This window comes from Pituophis catenifer, unplaced genomic scaffold (genome assembly GCF_029215685.1).
Source record: "Pituophis catenifer annectens isolate HBS135680 unplaced genomic scaffold, rPitCat1.0.hap2 SCAF_2, whole genome shotgun sequence".
NCBI lineage: Eukaryota > Metazoa > Chordata > Lepidosauria > Squamata > Colubridae > Pituophis > Pituophis catenifer.
Genome location: NW_027256882.1, coordinates 176,177,044 through 176,202,689, shown reverse-complemented (window position 1 = coordinate 176,202,689; position 25,646 = coordinate 176,177,044). Strand labels below are relative to the sequence as shown.

At 40.3% G+C, this 25,646-nt stretch overlaps 2 protein-coding genes and 1 non-coding gene across 5 annotated transcripts in view; 1 reads left to right on the top strand and 2 right to left on the bottom strand.

Moving 5' to 3' along the window:
- Positions 1-15,647, top strand: part of PDZD4 (PDZ domain containing 4) — a 29,039-nt gene extending 13,392 nt beyond the window's left edge. For all 3 annotated transcript variants that reach the window (XM_070935187.1, XM_070935186.1, XM_070935185.1), the window contains 6 exons: positions 474-564; positions 3,569-3,667; positions 8,924-8,986; positions 9,267-9,368; positions 13,324-13,434; positions 14,313-15,647. In XM_070935187.1, the coding sequence (XP_070791288.1) occupies positions 474-564; positions 3,569-3,667; positions 8,924-8,986; positions 9,267-9,368; positions 13,324-13,434; positions 14,313-15,647 (1,801 nt within the window). The remainder of the gene's footprint in view (positions 1-473; positions 565-3,568; positions 3,668-8,923; positions 8,987-9,266; positions 9,369-13,323; positions 13,435-14,312) is intronic.
- Positions 15,648-19,539: 3,892 nt separating this feature from the next.
- Positions 19,540-24,231, bottom strand: SSR4 (signal sequence receptor subunit 4). The gene is made up of 6 exons (XM_070935184.1): positions 24,138-24,231; positions 23,384-23,502; positions 22,814-22,888; positions 22,081-22,170; positions 21,096-21,161; positions 19,540-19,676 (listed from the first exon to the last, which is right to left on the bottom strand). Exons 1-6 carry the CDS (start codon positions 24,202-24,204, stop codon positions 19,572-19,574), a joined length of 522 nt encoding a protein of 173 aa, XP_070791285.1. The 5' UTR covers positions 24,205-24,231; the 3' UTR covers positions 19,540-19,571.
- LOC139313493 (small nucleolar RNA SNORA42/SNORA80 family) lies at positions 23,123-23,259 on the bottom strand. The gene has a single exon (XR_011600102.1). It is a non-coding gene; the product is annotated as a small nucleolar RNA SNORA42/SNORA80 family (small nucleolar RNA).
- Positions 24,232-25,646: the final 1,415 nt, after the last annotated feature.

Genomic DNA, 25,646 nt, shown 5'->3' with positions numbered 1-25,646 from the left:
TGACTCATATTTATGCCCCGGAGTCATGTGATTACTTTTTGGAGCCTTCTGACAAGCAAAGTCAATGGGAAAACCAGATTCACCTAACAATCAGGTTACTAACATCAAGTGCAGTGATTCACTTAACAACTAGAGCAAGAAAGATCATAAAATGGGGCAAAACTCACTTAACAACATAAATTTTGGACTCAATTGTGGTCATAAGTCGAGGACTACCTGTACATGAAAATATCAGAATATGTTATTGTGTCTTTTCAGAAGTAGAAAAAATAAGCAGTAGAATTTTTCCTTTCATATTGTCCTATGAAAACCCTGGCTCCATCTTACCTTTTCCTATCTAAGTTTGTCACATTAAGTTCTGGTATCTGTTTGCCTTTGGTGAAATTACACTTGATAGAAAAGAGCCTGGGAAAGTTCTAAGTAGGAAAGCAGAAAATTTACCTTCTTTCTTCTGTATTTTTTCTTCTTCAAAGCCCCTCAATTGCGCATGAATATTATGACCCTGTGGAATTCATGGAAGGGGCTGCTCCAGAGGCTGAGCGAGCGGAAGACCTAGAATACGAGGTGAGAATGTGTTGAAACTGGAACCCCATTTCAAGTTTCTGGCTAGAGCAGGATTTTGGATTACCATGATGTGTTTTCATATCAGAATAAATTCAGGTGTTTGAAATCAAAGCTAATGGCTAAAAACAACCAGCTTGGTTGATGCTTTGCTCAATAGTCCCCAAATCGAGAAGAAACATTAGTGCAAAAAGCTTGCAGCCATGTTTTCTAAAAAGGGTGCAGGTTGCACATGGAAAATATTTGAACATTGTCTACCAATGCCAAATATAGGGTAGTGCCTTCTTGTCATTGTGAGAGAGCTTTGAAGCAAGGATGAAGGGCTACTCGTTTTGAATGAGGGGAGCAGCTTTCTCCCTCTGGTTATGAATTCAACAGATGAGTGCCTTTAGAATTAGAGCCAAAAGGATTATAAAGGAGGAAACATGGTCAGGGGAAAGCCATGGTGTGATGACCCAGGACACGGCACAGAGATAACACACACAGCTGTCAGTTCAAACTGCCCCTTTATTGCTCCAAATTTGCCCAAACGCTTCCATGTTTCTGGCAAGTCCTAGAGCAGAGTGATAACAAACCCCCACACAAACCTCAAGCAGCCTCTGGCTGCAATTAGTCCATCCCAGTGCTGTCTGCACCAAGGCTGCACAGCAATACATCCCAAATGTACTTGGCAAAACAAGAGCAAATCAAAGAGTTCAGGGAGCAAAAGATCCAGGTAATTAGTCCAGAACGCCAAAAGGAATGCAAGGACTCTTGGCAAGATCAAACGTTGGCATGCAACATTTCAGGAACTCAGCATTTGTTCCCAACAAATGTCCCTCCCCAAAGCGTCTCCTTAAGTCTCATTCCCCAGGTATGCCTGGTGAAGATGGGCAGGGCACTCTCCTCGCGAGTAGCCTGCTCCGTCTGTGCTGATCACGCCTTCTATGCACTCTCTGAGCCCTTGCATCAGGAGTGGGTGGTTCTTGCTCCTCGTCTGAGCTCTGTCTCTCATATTCATCCTGCCTCTGTTCCTCCTTGCCTACAGGCCTTACTAATTCCGAAAAACCTTGCCTGGACTGACTCTGCCCTTCCCCAGTTTCCTCCAAGGCCAATGGAGCTGCCCTCTCAATCGCTGTGAGCTCTTGTTCCAGCTCATCTTCCCCCACTGATTCAGACTCTGATGGGGGCATGACACTTGGTCCAAACAGGCAGCTTGCTATTCTTCTAGAATGATCTAATTTGAACTGAGATGCTCAGGAGCCACTTAATGTCCTTGAATCATGAGAAAGAAAATGGAGAGGAATGGCAAAAGGTAGCAGGACACCCTGCTAAGACCAAGGGGGTGGGCTAGAATTTTAAACGTGGCTTCTCTTTTTGGAGGGAGATGTACTGAAACATTTTGTGGCAGATCCTCCTTATGGGAAGTCCTCACATAACAACTGATTGCTTAGCTAGATTTATGATGGACTTCCCCAGAGCTGCTTAAAACCTGTTTTTGAAGTTCCAATGGCTACATGCCCATGCACGCACACATGCACACGCACACACACACACTATGGTCATGTGATCACATGTTGTGCCCTTGGCAACTGGCTCACATTTATGGTCATTTGCAATGTTCCGGAGTCATGTGACTGCGATTTTTGGCAGGTTTTGGTGTTAATTTCCAATTTCTGGCAAAAAATACCCATTGGTGAAAATGGGCTCACTTAATAATCACTGTGTTCATTTAGCAACCTCCAAGTCTGATTAACAACAAGAAATACAACAGAACATTTAATCTCTTAATCTAATTCCCACATGTAATACTGGTACTTAATAGTTTCCCTGTTGATGGCCCACTGAATGCCACTGAAAAACAGTGCATCTGAGGTGACACAAAGGTGGTGGGTTTGTTATTCACACATTAATTCATAAATGCTCAGCTGAGATCACAGTCATCAAGTGCTGAGTATGCTTGTGTGAAATGAGCCTTATTTAGCCATATCTAAATCACTGGAAGGGAGTGGCTGGGAAGTCCACATTTTTTAAAATTATTTTGCATTCAAAGATCTATTAGAGTAGGTCCAGAAATGCAGAGGTATCCTTGCAATTTGTTTTTGTTTTTTGTTTTTTTAAAAAAGCAAAATACAGGTAGTTATGTAACCATTCATTTGGCGACTGATCAAAGATACAATGGCACTGAACAAAGTGACTTATGTGTCAGCTCAAGGAGCAGAGCCTGGGCTGAAACGAGGTTTGTGCGTTCCTCCCCCTCAAGAATGGCAGCTCCATGCCGACAGCACGCTGGAGCTGACATTATCACCTGCCCTCGCACTTATGACCTTTGCAGTTTCCCCATGGTTACTTGACCAAAACTTGGTTGCTTGGCAACCAACATTTATTTACGATGACTGCAATGTCCCAGGCCCATGTGATCACCATTTCTAACCTTCACCAGCCAGCTTCCAATGAGCAACATCAATGGAGGAACCTGGGTTCATTTAATGACCACATGATTCACCTAATAGTCAGGCTTGACTCATTTAACAACTGCTTTGCTTAGGAATGAAAATTCTGGTCCCAATTGTGGTCATCAGTCAAAGGCTACCTAGTAGAAGCAAGAAGTCTTTTAGTTGCTTGGGTGCTCCTACTTTGCACTATGTTTATTGCAGACCAGATAAGCAAATCACCAAATTTTGGCAGCAAAACTAGAGAATTCTCTGGGAATTTAGAGGGCTGCAGGCAGCTCACAAGTTATGAGTTGCCCACCTACTCCTATTTTATGGGTGGGTGAGATTTTTTTTTAAAGAAAAATAATGCCTGCAGAAGACCTAACTTTGGGTTTTTGAGTATATATGGAGGAAAGACAACCAAACAGAGTTAATTCAATGAGATCTGGAACTTCTAGTCAGCTGACTTCATGAAGTATTAAGAATCAGGCTAAGTTCTAAGAGAAGGAACCTTCTGTCCCAGGGCATCTAAGAGAGGCAGATAGACTGCTACACTCGGTGATCTTTCTGTGGTGTTTCTTTCTATCTTACAGGAGGTGGAGCTGTATAAATCCAGTCACCGGGATAAGTTGGGCCTGATGGTTTGTTATCGAACTGACGACGAGGACGATGTAGGCATCTACGTTGGAGAGGTGGGGTCAGGGGCAGTGTTTAAAGGGGCGCAGTAGGTTATGCTAAATGGGGGAAACAGAGAGCTATATGTGGGGATTCAATGTATATGAGAACTGACAAGAGTTCCTGATTTTGTGCTTTTGCTTCAACAGCAAGAAGTATTCATTTTATGTAGGAGTGTGTTCTGTGTGTGTTTGTGTATGAAGGTCAGAAGCTCAGACTCCCAAGTTGAGGTTAGGAGGAAATCTAGACTATTTTCATTGAGGAAGGAGGAATGTGTAAATTTTGTAGAGGCTTCCTTCTTAATGAAATAGCAATGTCATGTCTGTTTAGGATTACTAAACCTAAAAGAGCTGCAAAATTCCAGGTGACCAATAGATGGCAGAAAAGACACATAGACCATTGTAACCTTTGCTGTCATTTAGTGGTCATTCTGAATAGTGCAATCCAGATTAATTACTTCAATTTTGGTGGAGATTTTCTTTGGGATTATGGCTTGCTTTCTCTATTGTCCATGGGACCATCATAGTTAGTCCCTTGCAGTTGTTATTTCCAATCTTTTTTTTTTTTTTTAGAATCACAATATTATGGTTTTCAATGTCAACTCTAGTTTTGCCATATATCAACATTCCAGGAACATTTTTTGATTACAATCCAACAGCTATTCAATTTGTAGCATTCCATACCAGCAGTCTCATTGTAAAGGGACATAAAATCAATAAAAAAAATCAATACTCTTTGAAGTACCACAGCAGCATCTCTAGTGCACTGTGGAATTTTTGTTTTGTTTCCTCCAACAGTTGAACTTGATATAAATATATCTTTAAGGTAGAGATTGGATTTGCAAGACATTTATCTTCAAGTCACTTATTTATTGACACTGTACTACCAAATCCATTTGCTCCTTCCTCCTCACAACTTGAAGGGATAGTTTAGGGCAAGAGGTGCTGACCATCCCAAGATAAGCTTCCTGGCCAAATAAGCATTGAGCCAGGTACCATTGGGCCAATCAGGTAGTAAATAGCTTCTGATCCGAGGGCATCCTTCTATATATATGTCATTTTTATTGAATACGTTTATATGAATAAAAGATATACATGAAACATAAAGGAAAGCTAAGAAAAATATAAGAGATAAAATAGGAAGCCACTACAGATAAAGAAAGAAAAAAAAAGAAATTGATAACTACGAAAGCAACGTCTGATCTTCATTACAGCAATTACAAACAACCATATTTCCTTTCCTCCTTCTCTAAGGTTGCATTAAATGGCTCCTCTCTATCCTCTATTCATCCCATTTTAGACAGCAAATCCAAAAAATCATTATTTAATTTTCAGCAAAAAGTCCATTAATGTTTCCATCTTTTATAACAGTATTATTGTTTTATCCCTGATCAAACAGGTCAATTTTGCCATTTTGACAAATTCTGCCATCTTCACAATTCATTCTTCTGTTGTGGGTATTTCAGTATTTCTCCAATGTTGTGCATACAATAGTCTTTCTGAGGTTACCATACGCAAAACCAATCTTCTATGAGTCTTTTCCAATTGGTTATCCATAACTCTCGATTTAAAAAATTAGTTTCATCTGAATATTGACCTTTAAAATTCTTTGTATCATCATATGTATTTGTATCCAGTATCCTTTTTCTTTTTCGCATTCAGTATGCATGGTAAGTTAAAATGTCCATGTTTTTCACATTTCCCAAATTGACTAGAAGTACTTTTATATATTTTAGAAAATTTCTATGGGGTCATATATCAATATTACATCATTTTATAGAAATTATTGTAAGCTATAACACACTGTGAATTTCAATTCTTATAACCTTATTCTCTCCCATTCATGCATCTGTAAACTATAACCAAAATTCTTAGCCCATATTATCATGAGTCTTTAACTTTTTCTTCTATTTCAAACCTCAACAAAGTTTATACATTTTAGCAATCACATGCTCATCATTTGTACAGTTTGATTTCAAATACTGTCTTATGTTGTTCCGTTCCAGTTACCTTTCTATCTATATTCTTTTTCCCAATTTTGCATATGAAAATCATTGAAAATTAAATCACTCTGCAATCATTTAACAAAATCAACTTATTCTCCTTCTTAACAAATTTAAACAATCTTCTTTTCCATGGAGGTATGTATTATTTATTTAATTACTTCAAACAATATTCCAAATTCAGTTATTTATTTATTTATTTATTTTTAATTTGATTTATATGCCGCCCTTCTCTGGAGACTCAGGGCGGCTTACAATGCGTTAAGCAATAGCCTTCATACTTATCCCCTTAATTCATTTTATATTTTCTTAATTAGCAGTCTTGGGAAACATTATTCTATTAATTATTTTAAATTCAATATAATTATTTCTTTACTTTTTATTTTAATTCTTTGGGTTGGAAATACACTCACCAGATAGTTTATGTATTCCGCTGCTTTCAAGATCTCTATAGCATTTACATTCCCCCCACCCCAAGTAGAAAGTAGAGTTGGTGAACTCAGTGTCCTTTAGCAGTCTCCACTTGAGACTCTAGCTTGATCTAGAGCACAGGTGGATATTCTCACAGCGCTTTTTTTTGTCCACAAAAACTCCCTAGGTCTGGGCTCACTGTCTAGTTGGCAATCTCTGCCTCAGATTATCCCCATAATATGAAGGTGTGTTAATCTGCATTTCTCCATCTGGAACTCTCTGGAACCTGGATTTTCTCCTGTTGTTTCAAACCTCATGTTGTGGGAAGTAAGCAGTGGGGTACCACAAGGCCCAGTACTCTTCAATATCTTCACAAACAATTTAGAGGAGGAAACAGAAGGGGAATTTACCAAATTTGCAGATGATACTAAGCTGGCAGGAATAGCCAACACCCTAGATGATAGGCTCAAGATCCAGATGGATCTTAACAGACTTGAACACTGGGCCCTATCTACCAAATGAAATTCCATGTAGAGAAAAGTAAAGTCTTACACTTAAGCAAGAAAAGCCAAAAGTACACACATAGACTGGGTGAAATCAGACTTAATAGCAGTAACTGTGAGAGGGATCTTGGAGCCATAGTGGGCAACCAATTAAATATGAGCCAATAGTGTGCGGCAGCAGCCAAAAAAGCCAATGCAATCCTAAACTGCACTAACAGAGGGATACAATCAAGATCAAGTGAGGTACTAATACCACTCTATAAAGCCTTAGTAAGACCACACCTAGAATATTGCATCCAGTTTTGGTCACCACACTATAAAAAAGATGTTGAGACTCTAGAAAGATTGCAGAGAAGAGCAACCAAGATGATTAGGGGACTGGAGACTAAAACATATGAAGAATGGTTACAGGAACTGGGCATGCCTAGTCTAATGAAGAGAAGGACCAGGGGAGACAGAATAGCAGTGTTCCAATATTTGAGGGGCTGCCACAGAGAGGAGGGGGTCAAGCTATTTTCCAAAGCACCTGAAGGCCAGACAAGGAATAACGGATGGAAACTGAACAAGGAGATTCAACCTGGAAATAAGGAGAAATTTTCTGACAGTGAAAGCAATCAATCAATGGAACAGCTTGTCTTCAGAAGTTGTGGGAGCTTCATCACTGGAAGCTTTCAAGAAGAGACTGGACTGCCATCTGTCAGAAATGGTGTAGGGTTTCCTGCTTGGGCAGGGGTTGGACTAGATGGCTGAAAGGTCCCTTCCAACTCTGTTAATCTTTCTGTCAGGGTCCTCAGTTCTACAAAATAAAAATAGAGGTATCAAGTAATAAGAGCTAAGCTTTGAGTCAAGATAGAAAAAAGGATCTTTGGGATTTGTTAGAATTGGGAGGGTTAGTTACGGGTTAAAAAAAGAGAAAGAAACATCGCCTAATGGAGGATGCCAATACACATGGAAGAATGCATATGCCCACTTTCTGCATTTATGATTCCTTATCTTTTGATCTATTCTGGAAAGGAAAACTTACAGATAAAAACCGATGTACTTCAAGGGACATTATCTTTTGTAAAACAGGACACGCGACCTTGTTGGGATGCTGGGAGTTCCTTGGTTTTCTGCTTAGTACTTAAAATGGGGATTAGCTACCTGCGGGCCTCTAATGGGTATCTAGGTATTGTTAGACATGGTCCATGGTGAAAAATTACATTTACATTACATTTCAGTAACATGTGAACGGCTACTGGCTACCCAGCCCAGATTCAATGTTAATCAGTTGTCACCAGGGGTGAAATGCTCCCGGTTCGGACCAGATCACCCGATCCGGTAGCGATGGTGGCGGGTGGTTCGGAGAACCGGTAGCAAAAATCCCTGCCCCCCCCACCATGCCCAGCTGAGCCGCACGATCATTAGAGGCTTTTTTTTTACTTTTAAAAGCATTTTTTCTACAACTTCTTCCACTGAAAAAATGCTTTTAAAAGTAAAAAAAAAAAAAAGCTTTGATGATCGCGCGGCTCAGCTGGGATCGTCAGAGCCTTTTCAAAGCATTTTTTTCTGCAACTTCTTCCGGGGAAGAGGTGGTTTAAAAAATGCTTTGAAAAGGCTCTGCCAATCAGGCAACACAGCTGGGATCGTCAGAGCCTTTTCAAAGCATTTTTTAACCACCTCTTCCCCGGAAGAGGTTGCAGAAAAAAATGCTTTAAAAGTCTCTCTGAGCATCCCAGCTGTTTTAGTTTAGTTTTATTGAATTTGTATACCGCCCTACTCCCGAAGGACTCAGGGCGGTGAACAGCCATAAAATAAAACAATATAAATACAAAATTTAAAATAGAATAAAACGAATTAAATAATTTGGCTGAATTTAAAACCCCAATACTTTAAAACCAAATTTAAAATTTCCATTTAAAAAGGGGAAAGACTTAGGTCAGGCCAGCCTGATGAAACAAGAAAGTCTTGAGCGTGCGATGGAAGGTACGCAGATCCGGGATCCTCCGTATCTCCGGGGGGAGCTCGTTCCAGATAGTAGGTGCCCCCACAGAGAAGGCTCTCCCCCTGGGGGCCACCAGTCGACATTGTTTGGCCGACGGCACCCAGAGGAGCTGTGTTGCCTGATCGGCAGAGCCTTTTCAAAGAATTTTTTTAACCACCTCTTCCCCGGAAGAGGTTGCAGAAAAAAATGCTTTGAAAAGTGTTTTTTTTTAAAGTTGGCCACGCCCACCAAGTCACATTACCCCCTCCCACCAAGCCACACCCACAGAACCGTAGTAACAAATTTTACATTTCACCCCTGGTTGTCATGGTTACCAACCCACAGGAAGCAAAAAGCCCTAACAGTTCTCCTAATGTGATTTCTCTTCTACTAGGTCAGTCCTAATAGCATTGCCGCCAAGGATGGACGAATTCGAGAAGGTGATCGCATTGTCCAGGTGAACATTAAGGGAAATGATTTGGAGGGCGGGTGCTGCGGATTTTTAAAAGGGCAGCTTAATATTGCCCTCTCCAACTCATAGTAGACTATAACTCCCGTCATACCCAATCAGCACAACATTGGCTTGTTGGCTTGAAATGTTGCAGATCGTAATCCAAGATAAAAGGAGAAGATTCAGTTTGGGAAGGCTGGCTGTACTCTTTTATTGATGTATTCATTTAATTTGGTAATACCATCAGCAATCAACTTGTTTTTTTATACATTTTCTTCACTTTTAGATTAATGGCATGGAGGTACAAAACCGAGAGGAGGCTGTAGCAATTCTTACCCAGGAGGAGCGAACAAACATTTCTCTGCTGCTGGCTAGGCCTGAGACTGAGGTGGGAAGCGCTTAGATGCAGTTCACGGCTAAAAGAAAAGGGGAAGTAAGGGAGCCGGGTTGTAACTCAGCTGGAGAACACATGCAATGTATGCACAGGGGAGCCAGAGCTTAGAACACACATAGTCTTCCCTTAATGTCCATTCATTCAGCTACTATGGTATTTGAAGTAAGAATGCTACTGAATGAAGGGTACTTACAACAGTTCCTCAGAGTTTTGGCCATCCCCATGGTCACACAAACATGATAGCTGCTTTGGCTGTGTGATAAGGTAAAGGTAAAGGTTCCCCTCACACATATGTGCTAGTCGTTCCTGACTCTAGGGGATGGTCCTCATCTCCGTTTTAAAGCCAAAGAGCCAGCGCTGTCCGAAGACACTCCATGGTCACCAAAATGCCAAAGGCGCAAAAAACGCTGTTACCTTCCCACCAAAGGTGGTCCCTATTTTTGTACTTGCATTTTTTACGTGCTTTCGAATGCTAAGTTGGCAGAAGCTGGGACAAGTAATGGGAGCTCACCCCGTTACGCGGCATAACCGTTGAACTGCCGACCCTTTGATTGACAAGCTCAACGTCTTTGCCACTGAGCCACCGCATCCCTGTGGCTGTGTTATACAGAGTGGCATATGTGAGATAAAGAGCTCTTCAGAGTATGGTGAGGAAAGAAAAGAGTTCCTCTACAAGTATACATTTGTTCACTTCTATGGAACACTGGGGAAAGGAGATCTCACTTCCCATTGACTTGGACTGAAAACAGAGTGGAAGAGATCCCCAGATCTGTACTTATTTTATAATAATAAGTGGAGGATGGGCAGATGGGATCTGCACAGGAGAAAAATTCCTAATTCCCCCAATACTGGACTTGCTTCTGCAATTCACATTTCTCCTGCAGTTCACTTTTCCCCTGTCCCCAGTAATTTTAAATTAGTCATTTCGCACACCTTTGTCCAATTGCTGGAAACAAATTTAGCACATGAGATAATGAACAATTCATCTTACAAATTGTATTTATTTTAAAAATATTTTTTATAATACATATTATAATGATCATGCATTCTTATGAAGGGGCTTCCATTCATGAAACAAGGTTTGCATATCCTTAATATTGCATGTTCACGATTGTATTTTTTTTCATTTGTACCCTGTTTCCCCTAAAATAAGACATCCCTGATAATAAGCCCAATCGGCAGTGGTGAAATCCAATTTTTTTACTACCGGTTCTGTGGGCGTGGCTTGGTGGGCGTGGCAGGGGAAGGATATGGCAAAATCTCCATTCCCACCCCACTCCAGGGGAAGGATACTGCAAAATCTCCATTCCCACCCCACTCTGGGGTCAGCCAGAGGTGGTATTTGCCAGTTCTCCGAACTACTCAAAATTTCCGCTACCAGTTCTCCAGAACCTGTCAGAACCTACTGGATTTCACCCCTGCCAATTGGGCTTTTGAGCGCGTGTGCTAAAATAAGCTTCCCCCTGAAAATAAGCCCTCCCTGAGAATATTTAAATGCAGAGCTGGAAATCAGGTAAGATGGCAAGAGGAGCCCCATCTTGCTCCACATACCCCAAAATAATAAGTCCTCCCTGAAAATAAGGCTAAGCGCTATTTTCAGGGAAACACGGTATTAAGAGTGATATTAAACAGACAAATCTAATATAAGAACCTAATACAAAATTACATTTATGAAAAGAAACAGAACAAATATTAAAAATAGAAAAAAACGCCCCTGAAAGGAAGTTGTAAGAAAAAGTTACTTTCTCCTTCATTTCCAGCAAATATATTCAACATTATTAACTTACCACTGTCTCTTAAAATACATCTTCATTTCATACCTCACCCTTTCTATAATCTTCAATTATTCTTATTAATCAGAAATGGTCCAGTAAAAATTAATAGAAATACCTAAAAGCATTATATAGTCCCCCTTTCCATTTAATTTACTCCCCCTCATTCTTCTCTATAATAATCAAAATCTAATCTCAACTAACAAAAAAATTGCAAAAAAATAAAAATTATTTAATATTACCAGAAATCATAATGCCTTATTTACATATCAAAAATAATAATGTAGATATTGCAAAGTAATCCATTACACCCAGGTAAGCATTCCCCCCGCCCAAAAAACCCCAGTCTAATCAAGATAACCATTAAGCATCACCAGAGATGGCAACTCATTTATCCATACTCAAATAAACCAATTTTATATATATATTTTCTCCTTCTTCCTGCCCATCCTTAAGTCCCATGGATAAAATTCTGTGTTCTTCTACTATCTTTATCTGTTATTTTGAAATTCTTGTCATCTTTATCCAAGTCCATTTATAATTCCCATAATTCCAGTAGGTCTCATATATTTTGCTTAAAAAGAGATCGCTCCTTTGATATATTATATCTTTTAAAATTGTTACATGATAATCCAATTTCATTTGTAAATCTAATATTTCCATCTCTTTTTTTTATTTTTTTTAAACTATAATTTTAAGTCCATTTTAAGATCCAGTTTAGTTATTTTCAAAGGAACTTGTTTGTCTTTCTATAACTTTTGGTTCCGGTATAGAGTTAAAAAGCTCAAATACATCTTGAATCCACAAAACAAACATTTCCTTTAAAGTAGCCATCTTTTGCTCTCTATTAATCAACCTTCAATCCCATATTCAGCTTGAAATTTAAACAAGATAATTTTTTCCCATGCCAGAAGATTTTTCCAATTAACTTCAAAGTCTTTTTTAAAATCAAATTCCTCCAAAGTCATAGCATTTAAAATCCTGCCAAAACCAATTTGATAATCACCTCTTTCCTGTGTATTGCAAAAAACAGCAAAAACTAAAAATCTTACAAAGCTGGAAACACATTTTTTAAAAGGATTGAAGAGAAATTACCCAATGACTGGCAAACTTGCAGTTCCAAAGATTTTTCAACCTCTGATTGAAACAATAAAGGGGGGGAAAAGCTCCAAAGTGATTTTAAAAATTAGGTTTAGTTGAGCTATGAGTTCATGAAATGCTGCATTTATAGCTCAGAGCATGATGAAAACTGTGACTCCCAGTTGATTGCAGCTGCGAAAGCATTGCTTCTGTCATCTACTCACTAAAAACAGTTGTTACATATGGGTAATCTCCAGATCTCTTCTGATGAGAAACCATTGATGAGCACAATTCTAAAACTAGCAACATGCCATTTACCTGTCATGCCATCCAGCACACATTTCATTGATTTGGTCATTAGAATCCCATTGGACAGTTCATCAAATGTTTTGCTGCGAGTAAGAATACTACTTATCTCAGCCTGCTAAACAAGTTAGCTAATCACAAAGTGTGGGGGGGAAAAAGCTAATTTGGCAAGATAACTTGTTACATACAAATTCTTCAAAATTAAAATGACAAACCATGGGAAAATTATTGAATAGTTGGGGAGCTAGCAGATTAATTGCAAATAATCAATTGCATTTAAATTAAATTAGATTTATCCTTTGACGTATGCCAACCTCATTTATTTGTTCTCCCCTTTACTTGATTGGAGAACAATCCATAGCACACCACTCAAAGCTCAAGTATGATCTTGTCTACACAAATTTTGGTACATGGGGCCTAAGTGCAAATAATAAAAGAATTTGAATTTAGATTTCAATTGTCAATTGTCCTGATGCTGTTTTTGGAAAGTGCATTTGACAAGGAAATCTCTGGTTTTATTCTTAATGTGAATTGTAGTACTTGAAGAGGGAAAAACCCTTTAATAAGCGAATTTCACAAGTACTTGAAAGGAAATGAGCTTAGAAATTAAATGCATCATACAATTTGGGTAAAATATGTTTCTGTATTGGTTGTTCTTAGTAGCTACTAGAGCACAGGCTAGTAGCAAATAATCAAGCTGATGAAGATTGGGCACCTTGAAAGAACCTGGGATGGAAAATAGAAACTGGAATTCCTGGCCTTTTTCATTCTGACTGTGTTCACCATTCCAGCTGTCCAAACGTTGGAAGGACAGTGACCGTGAGGATTTCTTAGATGACTTTGCTTCTGACCATGAAGCTGGAATAAAACCGCAAAGGCTGCTTTCTCCCCCAGACCAGCAGGTATGTGGTTTAAAAGTGGAAGTTAACAAATTCACAGTAAGGTTTTGCTTCCTTTGCCTCCACAGGGCAAAGCTAGCTGCATATCTTTTCCATAGGAATTTGATCATCCCCTTTTTTTCAATTTATGAAAAGGGCCAGCAGCATTATCAAGTCTGCTCACTTCCACTTGTTTGCTCTTTGATTGGTACACAAAAAAGGAGGTTGAGATCTTCTGGCAGACTGTTGGTTGATTTGTAGTAGGCCGACAAGAAAACCTGACTCCAGATTGTTTGAGAATATGTAGAGCTCCCAGGACAATCGTAACTGTTCCCTGTACACCCAATTGTATACAGTAATACTTACATTGTTAGGCTACGTGAAGGAAAGTAACTCAGATATATACGGAATTTTGTGTATGTAAGGTCATCTCAGTGTATACTATAGATCATAGGATGCAGTGGGGAATTGATTATCTCCCAAAGCACAATTTCCCATCTGACTTAACTAAATGCAAAATAGATCGTGGAAGCCTAAAATGGACCCAGAGCTGCATTAATTTCAGCCAAGGACTTGCCTAATGGACTGTTTTTGTCATTCATCTCTTTTTGCTGAGAGATGAAAGGGGCAGAGAAGCCTTTGTAGTCAAGAGATGAGATGAATACGAAGAAAGCCGTGGCAGTGCTTTTGTGGTTGTCCATATCTTGGTAAAGGGAGTTAAATCTTTCATCCATTTTTCAGTTAATTGGGAATGTACAACTGATCCCTCAGTCTTTGCCAAATTCAAATCTAGAGTTTAGCTGCAAGGGACTAAGGCTGGCATAAAAGTGTCAGATAGGAAATTCTGGGCCAAAATCTAAAGCAGATTTCCCTGAATGATGCCCTCTCCCTCTTTTCCTTAGGAGGAACCACAACAAGAAAAGCCTTCTGGGGATGCAGCCACACCTCTGACTAACAGCCAGGAACTGGACAGTGGAGTTGGCCGGACAGATGAAAGTACCCGCAATGAGGAGAGCTCTGAACATGACCTGCTAGGAGATGAAGCACCCAGTGCCGCCAACACGCCAGGCAGCCTGCGCAAATTTGGACCTAGCCTCCAGCCTCGGGACTTCCATTATAGCATGGACTCTCTCCTGGCAGGGGAGCTTCCTAGTGCTGTGGGCACAGACCTGATGCCAGGACTTACTGATGAAGAGTACGAACGATACCGTGAGCTGCTGGAGCTGAAGTGTCATTTAGAGAATGGCAATGAACCAGGGCTAATGAGCGCTGCCCTGGATGTCAACCGCAACGAAGTGGCTCTGCTAGAGGAGGAGCTTCGCCACCTGGAGTTTAAGTGCCGCAACATCTTGCGAGCACAGAAGATGCAACAGCTCCGTGAACGCTGCATGAAGGCCTGGCTGCTTGAGGAGGAAGGGCTTTATACCTTGGAAGGGGAACCTAAGAAGCACGAACTGTCAGACATCACTGAACTGCCAGAACGCTCAGATAAGGACAGCACGAGTGCCTACAACACTGGAGAAAGTTGTCGGAGCACCCCCTTATTGGAAAGCCCCTTGCGTCGCTTGGCTGAGACCCCCAATCTCAACCGCACAGCTCCTCCTTCTCCCCCACACCCTAAGTTCCGCCGGGAAGAACGGGTGCGGCGCAGCCCCAAGGCAACTGGGGAAAGCAGCCCTTATTTGAGTCGACGTCAGCGGGAAGAGCTACCTGCTCCCATCAGCCCCATGAGCTTAGCCAGCATTTGCAAGGACTCGCTTGGGAGCAAAGCAGAACCCCGCATGGAGTGGAAAGTGAAAGTCCGTAGTGATGGAACTCGCTACGTGGCCAAGAGACCGGTGAGGGACCGGCTGCTCAAAGCCAGGGCCATGAAGATCCGCGAGGAACGCAGTGGCATGACGACAGATGATGATGCGGTCAGTGAGATGAAGATGGGACGTTACTGGAGCAAGGAGGAACGGAAACAGCACTTGATTCGAGCTCGTGAGCAACGGAAACGCCGTGAGTTTATGATGCAGAGTCGGCTGGAGTGCTTGAGAGAAAGGGAAGGAAGTGAGGCTCGAGGGGTTTCTGGTGAGGTCAACATCTTGGCACTGAGCCATCGTAAAACCATGAAGAAACGGAGTCGGCGTATCTTGGACAACTGGATTACCATCCAAGAAATGTTGGCTCACGGCACTCGCTCAGCAGATGGCCGCAGAGTTTACAACCCGCTGCTTTCAGTCACTACTGTTTGAGTGTGTAAGAAAGAACACTGGAGGGAAGCTGCACCATTGTCTCCTGGCCAGACTGGAGAAAGTAGAATAAACACAGCTGTTTCCTCCTTGATTAATAGGACGATTGCTCTTTGAATATACTTGGGACCTTTTACTATTTGTACTCTGTGGGCTCAAAGAGCCCTCCTCTCTAAACCAAATTTAGAGTGTGACAAGCCCAGCATCCCTTCCTGCCTTAAGGACTAGGGGGCAAAATAGGCCACCAAGCCTGCTAGGGAGTAAAGTCTGTTTTCCTGATGTGTGCACCATCTATATTGAAGGCAATTGTGCAAGTCTGTTGTCCCCTTTCACTTATGGGAAAGCTTTTGCCAAGCTTTGGTCCATGCCAATCCCATCCTGAAGCACAAAGAACCAATTTTCATCTATAGACACTGTGCAGAGCACAAGAAAAGGAGGCTCATCGCCATCAACAGGACCAATGAACCCTTCCTGTCTTCCCAAATTGGGATGTTGTGACATTTTTCTTCTTTCTCTCTTTCCTCTTTTGTGATTGTGATTTTACATTTTTTAAATTTCTCCCAGGATGGAGGTCCGAGCCCTGGCGGCTCAATCCACAAGTGACCAAGTGCTCCCTTCCTGCATTTTCTACCATGTCACTGCCCTTCCCTCCCAGCTCAGGAAGAGGCAGTAGCTTAGCATAGGGAGGTTTTGCAATGGAAAGCTTGTAGCAAACCTTGTACCTGAGGCTGAAATTACATTGTTACAATAAAAATTTAAAAAAAATGTTTTTAATCGTTGAAACCAAGTTACACAAATTAGCAGCATACTTTTGAAACTGGTGCTGGCTGCGTAAAATTAGTAAAGCCATTGATGCTGTAGAACATCTCTATTATACAGTAAGCATGTATGTATTAAGCCAGCATTGCCAATGGGCGTTTGTGGGAAGACAGGTGGTACCATAAAAGCAACAGGAGTGGAAAGGGGTGAAAAAGTTAATTCACAGTACACAGCAGCTAACTTGTATGGCAAGCTTAGTTAACAGAAGCACCATTTATGGAATTAATCCATTTTTCCAAGTTTACATGACATGTTGACTCATAAAGTAACCCCAACATTATTATGATACAATGTGACTCCAGCCAATGACTAGGTTTACCGATTGCATTCTGTCAGTTTCTGACAGAAGTTTCCCAGTTGCAAGTTCTCTTCCCCATCAAAAACATGGAAAATCTTAAGTCTAGGTGTTCTGACCTCACCTACTTAATATCATTACCACCAATGTCTACCCAAAACGCAGTGATTCGCAAGCCAGCATAGGATTGCTTGCCTCACAATAATTGCTCAACCCATTTTATTTAATGAAGCTTTATGAGATTATGAATCTCATAATGCTTTATTAAATAAACATGGGTTGAGCAATTAATGTGAAGCAAGCAATCTTTTTAAATTACAAGCAACATTTTTTAAAATTACACTAAGTCGTGATCCAGAGTTCATGGACTAGAAGTGGTTAAGTTCACAGAATTCACATTAAGCCAAAATCAAATAAATCAAATATCATCTTAGAATATGTACTGTGAACTTCTGAAATATACTAGCAGTGGAATAATTTCTGAAATCTTAGTAATCAAACATATTCCTATTTTCTGAATATCCTCCAATATCATAAAAAACATGCATGTAGTCTGGATCAATCAAATCCACTTAAAAAGGACTCAGGTAATTGGGATATATCCCTGAAACTTGTTGAGTTATGCCCTTGACAGAGTACCATCCAGCTGTATGCTGGATGAGCCAAAGGCCTTGCTTGGCTGTTGAACATAATTTAAGGTAATTTTAGATAATGGCAAAATTTGCAATTTAAAATACAGGACAGTGACCAAAAGAGAACAGTGAAGATACTCCAGTATCTCCACATCATCTTTATCTATATTAGTATTAGCTTTTATATTGCATCACACAGATCTGTATCTTGTTGTTCTATAAACTCTGGAATCAATTTTGCATTAAGGGAAAAATATTGCATTCAAAACACAATTCTCAAGAGTTTTTTGTGAAAGAAAAAAAAACCCTTACCATTTAAGCAAGATTTTATAAAAATTACATCCAGGATAAAAAGTTGCCTTCTAATACCACAGAGAAAGCATGTTAACTTCCATTCCACTTTAAAACAGTGGCAATGCAAAATAAACACACAAGCCTTCAAATGAGCTACAATTTAAATAATCAATTACAGGCTTCAGGGCTTGTGATACCCATTCCAAGTGACACCCCAGTAGAAGGAATAGACTGTCCAGTACTTGGGAAACTGGTTAGGATGCAAATGTACTTCTACCTTATAGGAAGCACCAATCATACTATCTTATGCATGAAGCCCTATCACCATTTTTTGAATTTATTTCTATGTTAAAATGGAACCCATTGCCTGTTTCATTTATAAGAAGTCCTTGCTTAGTGACTGCCCCAGCAGCAACTGTCCGCAGTTACAATTGTGGTGAAAAAGTAACTTTGTGACCAATGACCACATTTACAATCTTTGCAGTTCTGAAAAACAAAGGAAAGCTGAAGATCAAAAACACAATCACATAACTATTCACTTAGTGACCACTTAACAACCTAATTGTTGGTCCTGGCTGTGGTTGCTAAACAAGGACTACCTATATTAGAGACAAGTAGACAGAGAAATAAATATGGTCTATAATTATGGTAGTAGCAAGTTCCATTATGAACCTTTCCTGAAAAAAATGAAACAATATTTAATATTCCTTTTTTTTTTTTTTTTTTAAATTTGATTTATATGCCACCCTTCTCCGGAGACTCAGGGCGGCTTACAATGCTTTAAGCAATAGCCTTCATTCTTTTGTATATGTTATACAAAGTCAGCTTATTGCCCCCACAAACTGGGTCCTCATTTCACCTACCTTAGAAAGGATGGAAGGCTGAGTCAACCTTGAGCCTTGGAGAGATTCGAACCAGCAGAAATTGCAGGCAGCTGTGTTAATAACAGGGTGCACTAAACCCTTGTACTATCAAGGCTCTTTAGTTTATTTAGAAAAGAATTCTTTATTGGCCAAGTGTGATTGGACACACAAGGAATTGTCTTAGTGCATACACTCTCAGTGTACATAAAAGATACATTCGTCAAGAATCATATGGTACAACACTTAACGATAGTCATAGGGAACAAATAAGGAATCATCATATTACTCATTGGTCGGAATCTGACTTCCCAACTGGTTCAGATGAAGATTGCAGCAGCTAAAAATCTGACTGGACTGTAGAAGTAGCAAATATTACAAATCTAAGGATAGCCATGCATTCTATGTAACTGCTTTCCCCTTTATAATCTGGCATGAATACAATTTTAGAGCAATGAGGTAATCCCACCCTGGCTGCAGTGGCTCATGCCAGGAGCTGCAGTCATTAGATAATGAGCTGTAACTTAATTATGACTGCACTGGTCATAGTTGCATTGCTTAATGGGATTAAGGCAAAGGAAAATGGGCCTTAACTCAGGAGTGGCTCAGCCAATCAGCTACCACAGCCAATCCCTAATATTAAGCCAACCACAATTCAGAACGTTAGCTTGGCAAAGTATGCACCTTTAGGGTATGTGTGTGTCCTCTGCTTCTTTCCAGGACTCCAGTTCCATGGAAAGCTTTTGCTTTATTGGGTCTTTTCAGCTCTTTGTTTAGACAGAGTTTGAATCTCAAAAAACCCTACTTTGAAAGGTGGCAAAATCATCAGCAAATGCACTTTGATCAGACCACAAGCAGCTCTAACACTGTTATAATTCTGACCTACTTCAAACCAAAACATGAGATGGAAATTAATGATGCTGACAAGCCACACGGGTATTTCTGAAGACACAGTAGGGAAAATCTTTACTTTCTAAAGAAAAGGCAGAAAGCAGTGAAGTTGGTATAGAGAGTTTATTGAAGTGCTTTATGCTTGGATGTTGCTCTTAGCAGTGAATGCCATATAATATACCAGAATACCAATTAATGCTGCCAATACCTCAGTGGAGACCCATGGTCCACTCCAGGCACCCTGCAAATGGAAGGTGAAAAGAAGAAAAATATATTGAATAAACAAGATGATTACAAGGAATGAATAAGAAATGGTGGAACTGAATTTTCTGGGTACTGTACCATGCTTTTTAACTTGTCTGGGCTACAAGGGACTAAACTGTAGTAGCAGAGGGGTGAGTTGTATCAGGATATGTCACCTAAACATAAGGAACTAGATATGGCCTGTCTGGGGTGTGAGAAACCCCAATCAAGTAATAAAACTGTGGAATAATTAAGTAGATCAACCCTGCAATCATTTTTCTATTTTCTTCATTTTCTCCATTACTTAGCAAAACAAAGGACCACAAACAAACCTACCGATACTGAGCAGGGCTAAACTTTGAAATAGTAAAGATTTAAGAATAGTAAAAATAAAGCCCCAAATGCAGCCTATTAGGGAAAACCACTGAACTTTCTGGGCAGGTCTGGCATATATGCTTGCAGTATACACATCTGGGAGAAACTTTTCAACTTCACTAGTTTGCTATGAAATCTCTGATGCATGAGTGGCCCATTATGGCAGCCATTTTATATACAGATACAATAATCTCTGGCAGCCATTTTGTGCTTGCTAATATAGAAAGCTTTTTTATATTGTTTCTGTGTCTTCTATGACACAGCAAAATCTCAATTCTGAATGCAACCTGTTTAGACATATTAAGAGGCTGGACTTCTGGGAACATGCACCAAATGGTACACACATCCTTTCCCTACCCCATTAACTATAGCTAACCCTACAATCCCTGCTAAACTAAAAATATATTAAGTTTTCATTATGAACTGGCCTTTTTACATCACATTCCCTCCACTTTTAATAGCTTATATAGTTTTCATCTCATCTATCTCTGGATCAAATCCTAAGTGCTTCTCCTTGGGAATTGGGAGCATTATAACTTTGCAGCACGTTTTCAAGCAAACAGGTAGTCCATTACAATCATAAACTGTGGCGTCATAAAGCAGGTCATCTGTTGACTATCTTATGACCTTTTCTGCAGCAGGCATTAAGCCAACCCACTGTTTGCAATGGGGCATTTTTGCCCCAAACAAGAAGTAAATGCCAGCTTTTGGCAAAAAAATAATCAATCATGATCATGTGACTATGTGACACTGTAAATGCAGGCTTGTTGCTGAGCTCCGAAGAAGTAATTATGTGACCATAGGCATGGGGTGGGCAGCTGTTGAAACTTTGTAACTGGATCTTAAATAAGCTAAGCGACTGGTTCTAAGTAGAGTTGTTCAACTAACTAAAGAAACCATCATAGAATACACAAACTGCAGTTAGAAAGTAGCATATGCTATAAATGGCCTGGCTTATCTAAATGTAGTAGTATTGAATGTCTGACTTGGTTGCATTGGCCACCTATTATAGCAGCTCCATACCCACAGAAGCTGCACTCACCCGATGATCCACACTGACTGTAAAAAGGGGTTTGATCTCTGAGACATCCTCATTGTTGCGCTGAGCCTAAGATGGAGGGAAAAGAATTAACAGCTGAGTTAAGGCTTTAATTAATTAACCAAAGGCCCATGATGTAATTTCCTGATAGCATCATCATCTACTTACACTGGAGACACTACATAAATACAACTAGCAGAGGAAAGCATGGTAGACAATACATCTAGCAGTGAAATAGAATACAAGGACTGTGTTTTCAGTTCAATGTCAAAGTAGGTGAGTTAGTTCTTAAATTTTAATTTCCAGGGGCCATCTGATCAAGAAAGATGCCTCAGTCTCAGTTCCAAGTGTGTATAGACATGCCACGGTATATCATTAATAAAGGAAATATTGTATTTTTTTACTTAGAACCATGCCATTTTTTTTTCACTTAATAGAAGGCAGTATGAGATTATAGGTAGTCCTCAATTTACAACAGTTCATTTAGTGATTGTTCAAAGTTGCAACAGCATTGAAAAAGGTGACATGACCATTTTTCACTTACAACCATGGCAGCATCCCTGTGATCTCACTATCAAAATTCAGACATTTGGCAACTGATTCATATTTATGACAGGTGCAGTGCCCTGGGGTCATGTGATCACCTTTTGCAACTTTCAGACAAGCAGAGTCAATGGGGAAGTCAGGTTCACTTAACAACCGAGTTACTCAGTTAACAGTTGCAGTGATTCACTTAAAAACTATGGCAAGAAAAGTTGTAAAATGGGGCAAAATCCACTTAAATGTCTTGCTTAATAACATCATGTTGTGGTCATTAGTCAAAGACTACCTGTAATTCATGGGGCATCCAACTACTGAAAAAAAAAGTCAAGCTGCCAACTTTAATAGTAAAATGTAAACATTTGCTTCCCCTATTCCTATATGATCACAAATCTGCATAGTCTACAAAATCTACTTGTATCTTTTCCTTCCATCAGTACAATCTCACCTTGCGCAAGATACTATAGGACTCCTCATCAAAAAACTTCACCTCATAGGTGCCCGAGCGAGCCAGCTTATGTTCCATGCTCCAAGAAACCTGTCCTCCCCCCAAAAAAAGATACAGTATCAGCCATGAGAGAAACTGTCTTCTTTTGATAGTACAGGTATATAAAAGCACACCCAAAGACATTAACAGAGATGTACCACTCACTTCAGTAGCCAGGGCTATAATAAACCAAACTAGCCAATGGTTCGGAATGGCAATTTCCTTTAGCATGGAAAGAAGGAGGGACTCACAGAATCAGACCCTCCACAAAACTAGAGCCATGCATTTATGGCACAAAACCACTGCCTTCCTTATCCAAAGCTGTATGGTTTAAGGATTGGCAACTTATTCTTTATCACTAATCTCAAATGCCGTTAATCCTATTAAATCTAACCATTGTTATGTCACTTATTTAATCAAACTTCCAGGCTGCTTCCAACACAGACAAAATCCAATTTTGCCTACAAGTTACCTTATATGTTGCACCATTTTCATATCACAATCCTTTTAGATTGTAAAATATTTCATATTTTAAACCCAAACTGTGAACCAGATTTTGTATATGACAATTTCTTCTGTCTATATTTTTAATAATGAAACCAAGGCAGAATTTTATTTTCACTAATTCCATAAAAATTGAATTCAAGTGTTTCGCAAAATGATATTGACTAGCAGGAATCATGTTTATTCTTACCTGATAGCGACCAACATCCTGACCCCGTGTAACAGGGAATTGCTTGCCATTGACATCTGCATAGAGGGCCACATTCTACAGGAAAAAAAATGCAATGGATATCAGAGTAACAGAAATCTATACAATCTCTCATCTTAATTATCTACAACAGGAACCTGAAATAACAGGAAAGACAGATCTCATTCCTTGCCATCAGAACAAATGCTAGCATGCCCTCTAAGCTTGCCTTTAATAGAAAATCCAGTGGAGAAGGGACTCAAGTTTTTCTATCAATAAAAGAACTCAGATGGCTACTTTTCTGTTGTTTTTAAATGTACCACCCACATCAGAAGCTAGGACTACAGTAATTCAGACCAGCCAATGGTTTGAGGAGACAAGTTTCTCTGGCATGGAGTCCACTATGGGAAGTCCATGGAAAGGGACCTACCATAAATCCAAAGCCATGCACATAATGCATAGATTCACTGTCCTATCATAATCACTTATAACATAATTTATTATATCTGTGGCAAATTTTTGAGATTGTATTTCCTTTAAAATGAAAAAAAAAAAACCCATTCAGGTACTTACTTGTGCTCCATTTTTACAGGTGAGGGAGATCTCAACAACAAAGACCGTTTCAGAAGAAATAACAGCATCTGAGGTAGTATAATAGGATGGGGAGATAACTGGTTCCGTGCATGTTTCACCTGCCAGGAAAGAAAAATAATTTTATCAAAATATTAGTGCTTGAAGTTGGAAAGCTAGGCCATTCAATGAGATGCTTAAGGAACTGAAGTCCTTACTGAGCTTCATGGTCTCATACTGCATTCATGGGTAGCGTTTTAAACAATCAAATGTTTTGAGCAGTGCATGAACAATAAAATCAACCTTTTAAAATCTAATTGTTGTCTTCTCCATAGTTCCTGCCTCCATTTTAACCTATCTTGCCTGCTTAGACACGAGACAGTAAAAAAAAAGTCTTCAGAATTTTTCTAATGAAATAATTTTAGAGCACAATAGGTACCTCAGCGAGGCGTCTCCTCCCTTAACAAACTCCCCATCCCAGATATCTACCATATATATCTATCAGGACTACAAACTCCATAATCCCTAATTATTTTGACTATTAGGACTGTCTACGAATTATATTCACTGGAGGGAAGGAGGGAGGAGCAAAATGAAACCGGGCTGAGGAAACTGCCTGAAAACTAGCTGAAGAAATCTCCGGGAGAGAAGAAAGAAATGCGGGCCACACGAGGGAAGGTCCCACAAACAAGCCCGGGAGCCGAGAGATGAGAAAGGAAAAGAGGCCACAAGAAGATCCCCGGAAAGTCTCCATTACCTCGCACCCCACTCAGCACCAACAAGGCGGACACCAACCACAGCAGCCCCAACCCGGCCCCCGCCATCACCGAGCAGGGAAAGAACGAGCAACGACCAACCTGCTGCCGTCAAGACGAGCCGTCCGCCTCCGTCGCGAGGGACGGCGGGAAAGGCCTCCAGCCAATCAGCACGGGCGACGCTACTCCAGCAACCGCTGCTTGCGGCACGTGACAAGCGGCGGGGCGAGAAGAAAGAAACGTGGCCTTCTGCGAAAGGGAATGTTTCTAAAATGGCCGCTCGGAACTTTTGTTGCCCAGCCAATGGCAAGAGGGCGGAACCAGCCCAAAGCGATTCCAACTGCGCAGGCGTCACGTAGAACTTGCTATCATCCGAAAGTGGGATGAGTTAATACGCTGTTGAACGCGGGTTGGTTGTTCCTATGCAGGAGCCGAGTACAGCGATTGCTTAGGTGGCGCTAAACTATCCGCGGTAATTAATTTGCAGTGATCGCCCGGTTGCTTTTTGAGAAAGAGTATTTGGAGCAATTGCAAGAGAGATCGATTGCCTTGGAACAGAGATGTAAGAGATGCAACATTCTCAGAGGACCACGAAGAGCCTCCCCCCACTTTTTTTGCGGCTAATTAAATGTTATGGAGAATAATTTCGCCGAACATATTCTAACCGTCTACATGTTGCTACGGTGGAAACATACAGTAGATCTCGGGGGTGACCCAGTTAAATATGGATAAGGTTGCGGTTGGATATTGGACAGGCATGTTCGGTAGAAGAATAACAGTATTTCAGATAAATCAAATCAAATCTAATCTAATCTAATCATGTCACTCCAATCTCTTCTTTAAAATCTCCAGTGTTGGAGCACCCACAACTTCTGGAGGCAACTTGTTCCACTAATTAATTGTAACTGTCAGGAAATCCCTCCTTAGTTCTAGGTCGGTTCTCTCCTTGATTAGTTTCCATTCATTCCTTCTTGTCCTGCCTTCAGGTACTTTGGAGAATAAGTTGAACCTCCCCCTCCCCCTTCTTTGTGGCAGCCCATTAGATATTGGACCACTGTTGTGATTCTACAGTCAGAAGAGGAAACAAGAATTAGCCACTGAAGAGTTGGGTTAATAAACACTTTAACTGACAGAGGAATTTGGCCTTGAATTAAGAAGGTTGGGGGTAGCTGATTCTTCTGCTTTCCCACACTCAAAAAAAATCAAACGGTATTATGATTTCCCTACTTGTACCTAACTATGTTGCAACATGTTTTTTTTTCTTGCCATGTTCCCGTGATGAGGTTATGAATGATCCAGGCTTAAGTCATGCTTAGCAATGTTAAAATAGCATCCTCCTCATTTGATGTTAAAAGCAGCCATCATTGTAGTATGCAAAATCTTCTCTATTATGTTGAAAGCAGAGTCTGGAGCTTAAGAATTGACAGGATCAGAACAATAGCAATAGTAGTAGCACTTAGACTTATATACCACTTCACAATGTTTTATAGCTCTCTCTAAGTGGTTTACAG

Excerpts from the sequence above, each read along its gene's own strand:
- SSR4 (XM_070935184.1), bottom strand. The coding sequence starts at position 24,204 with ATGGCGGGGGCCGGGTTGGGGCTGCTGTGGTTGGTGTCCGCCTTGTTG. Across the intron at positions 22,171-22,813 it reads AGGATGTTGGTCGCTATCAG|GTTTCTTGGAGCATGGAACA; the intron begins GTAAGAATAAAC and ends GGGGGAGGACAG. Across the intron at positions 21,162-22,080 it reads CCTATAGTATCTTGCGCAAG|GCTCAGCGCAACAATGAGGA; the intron begins GTGAGATTGTAC and ends CCTCCATCTTAG.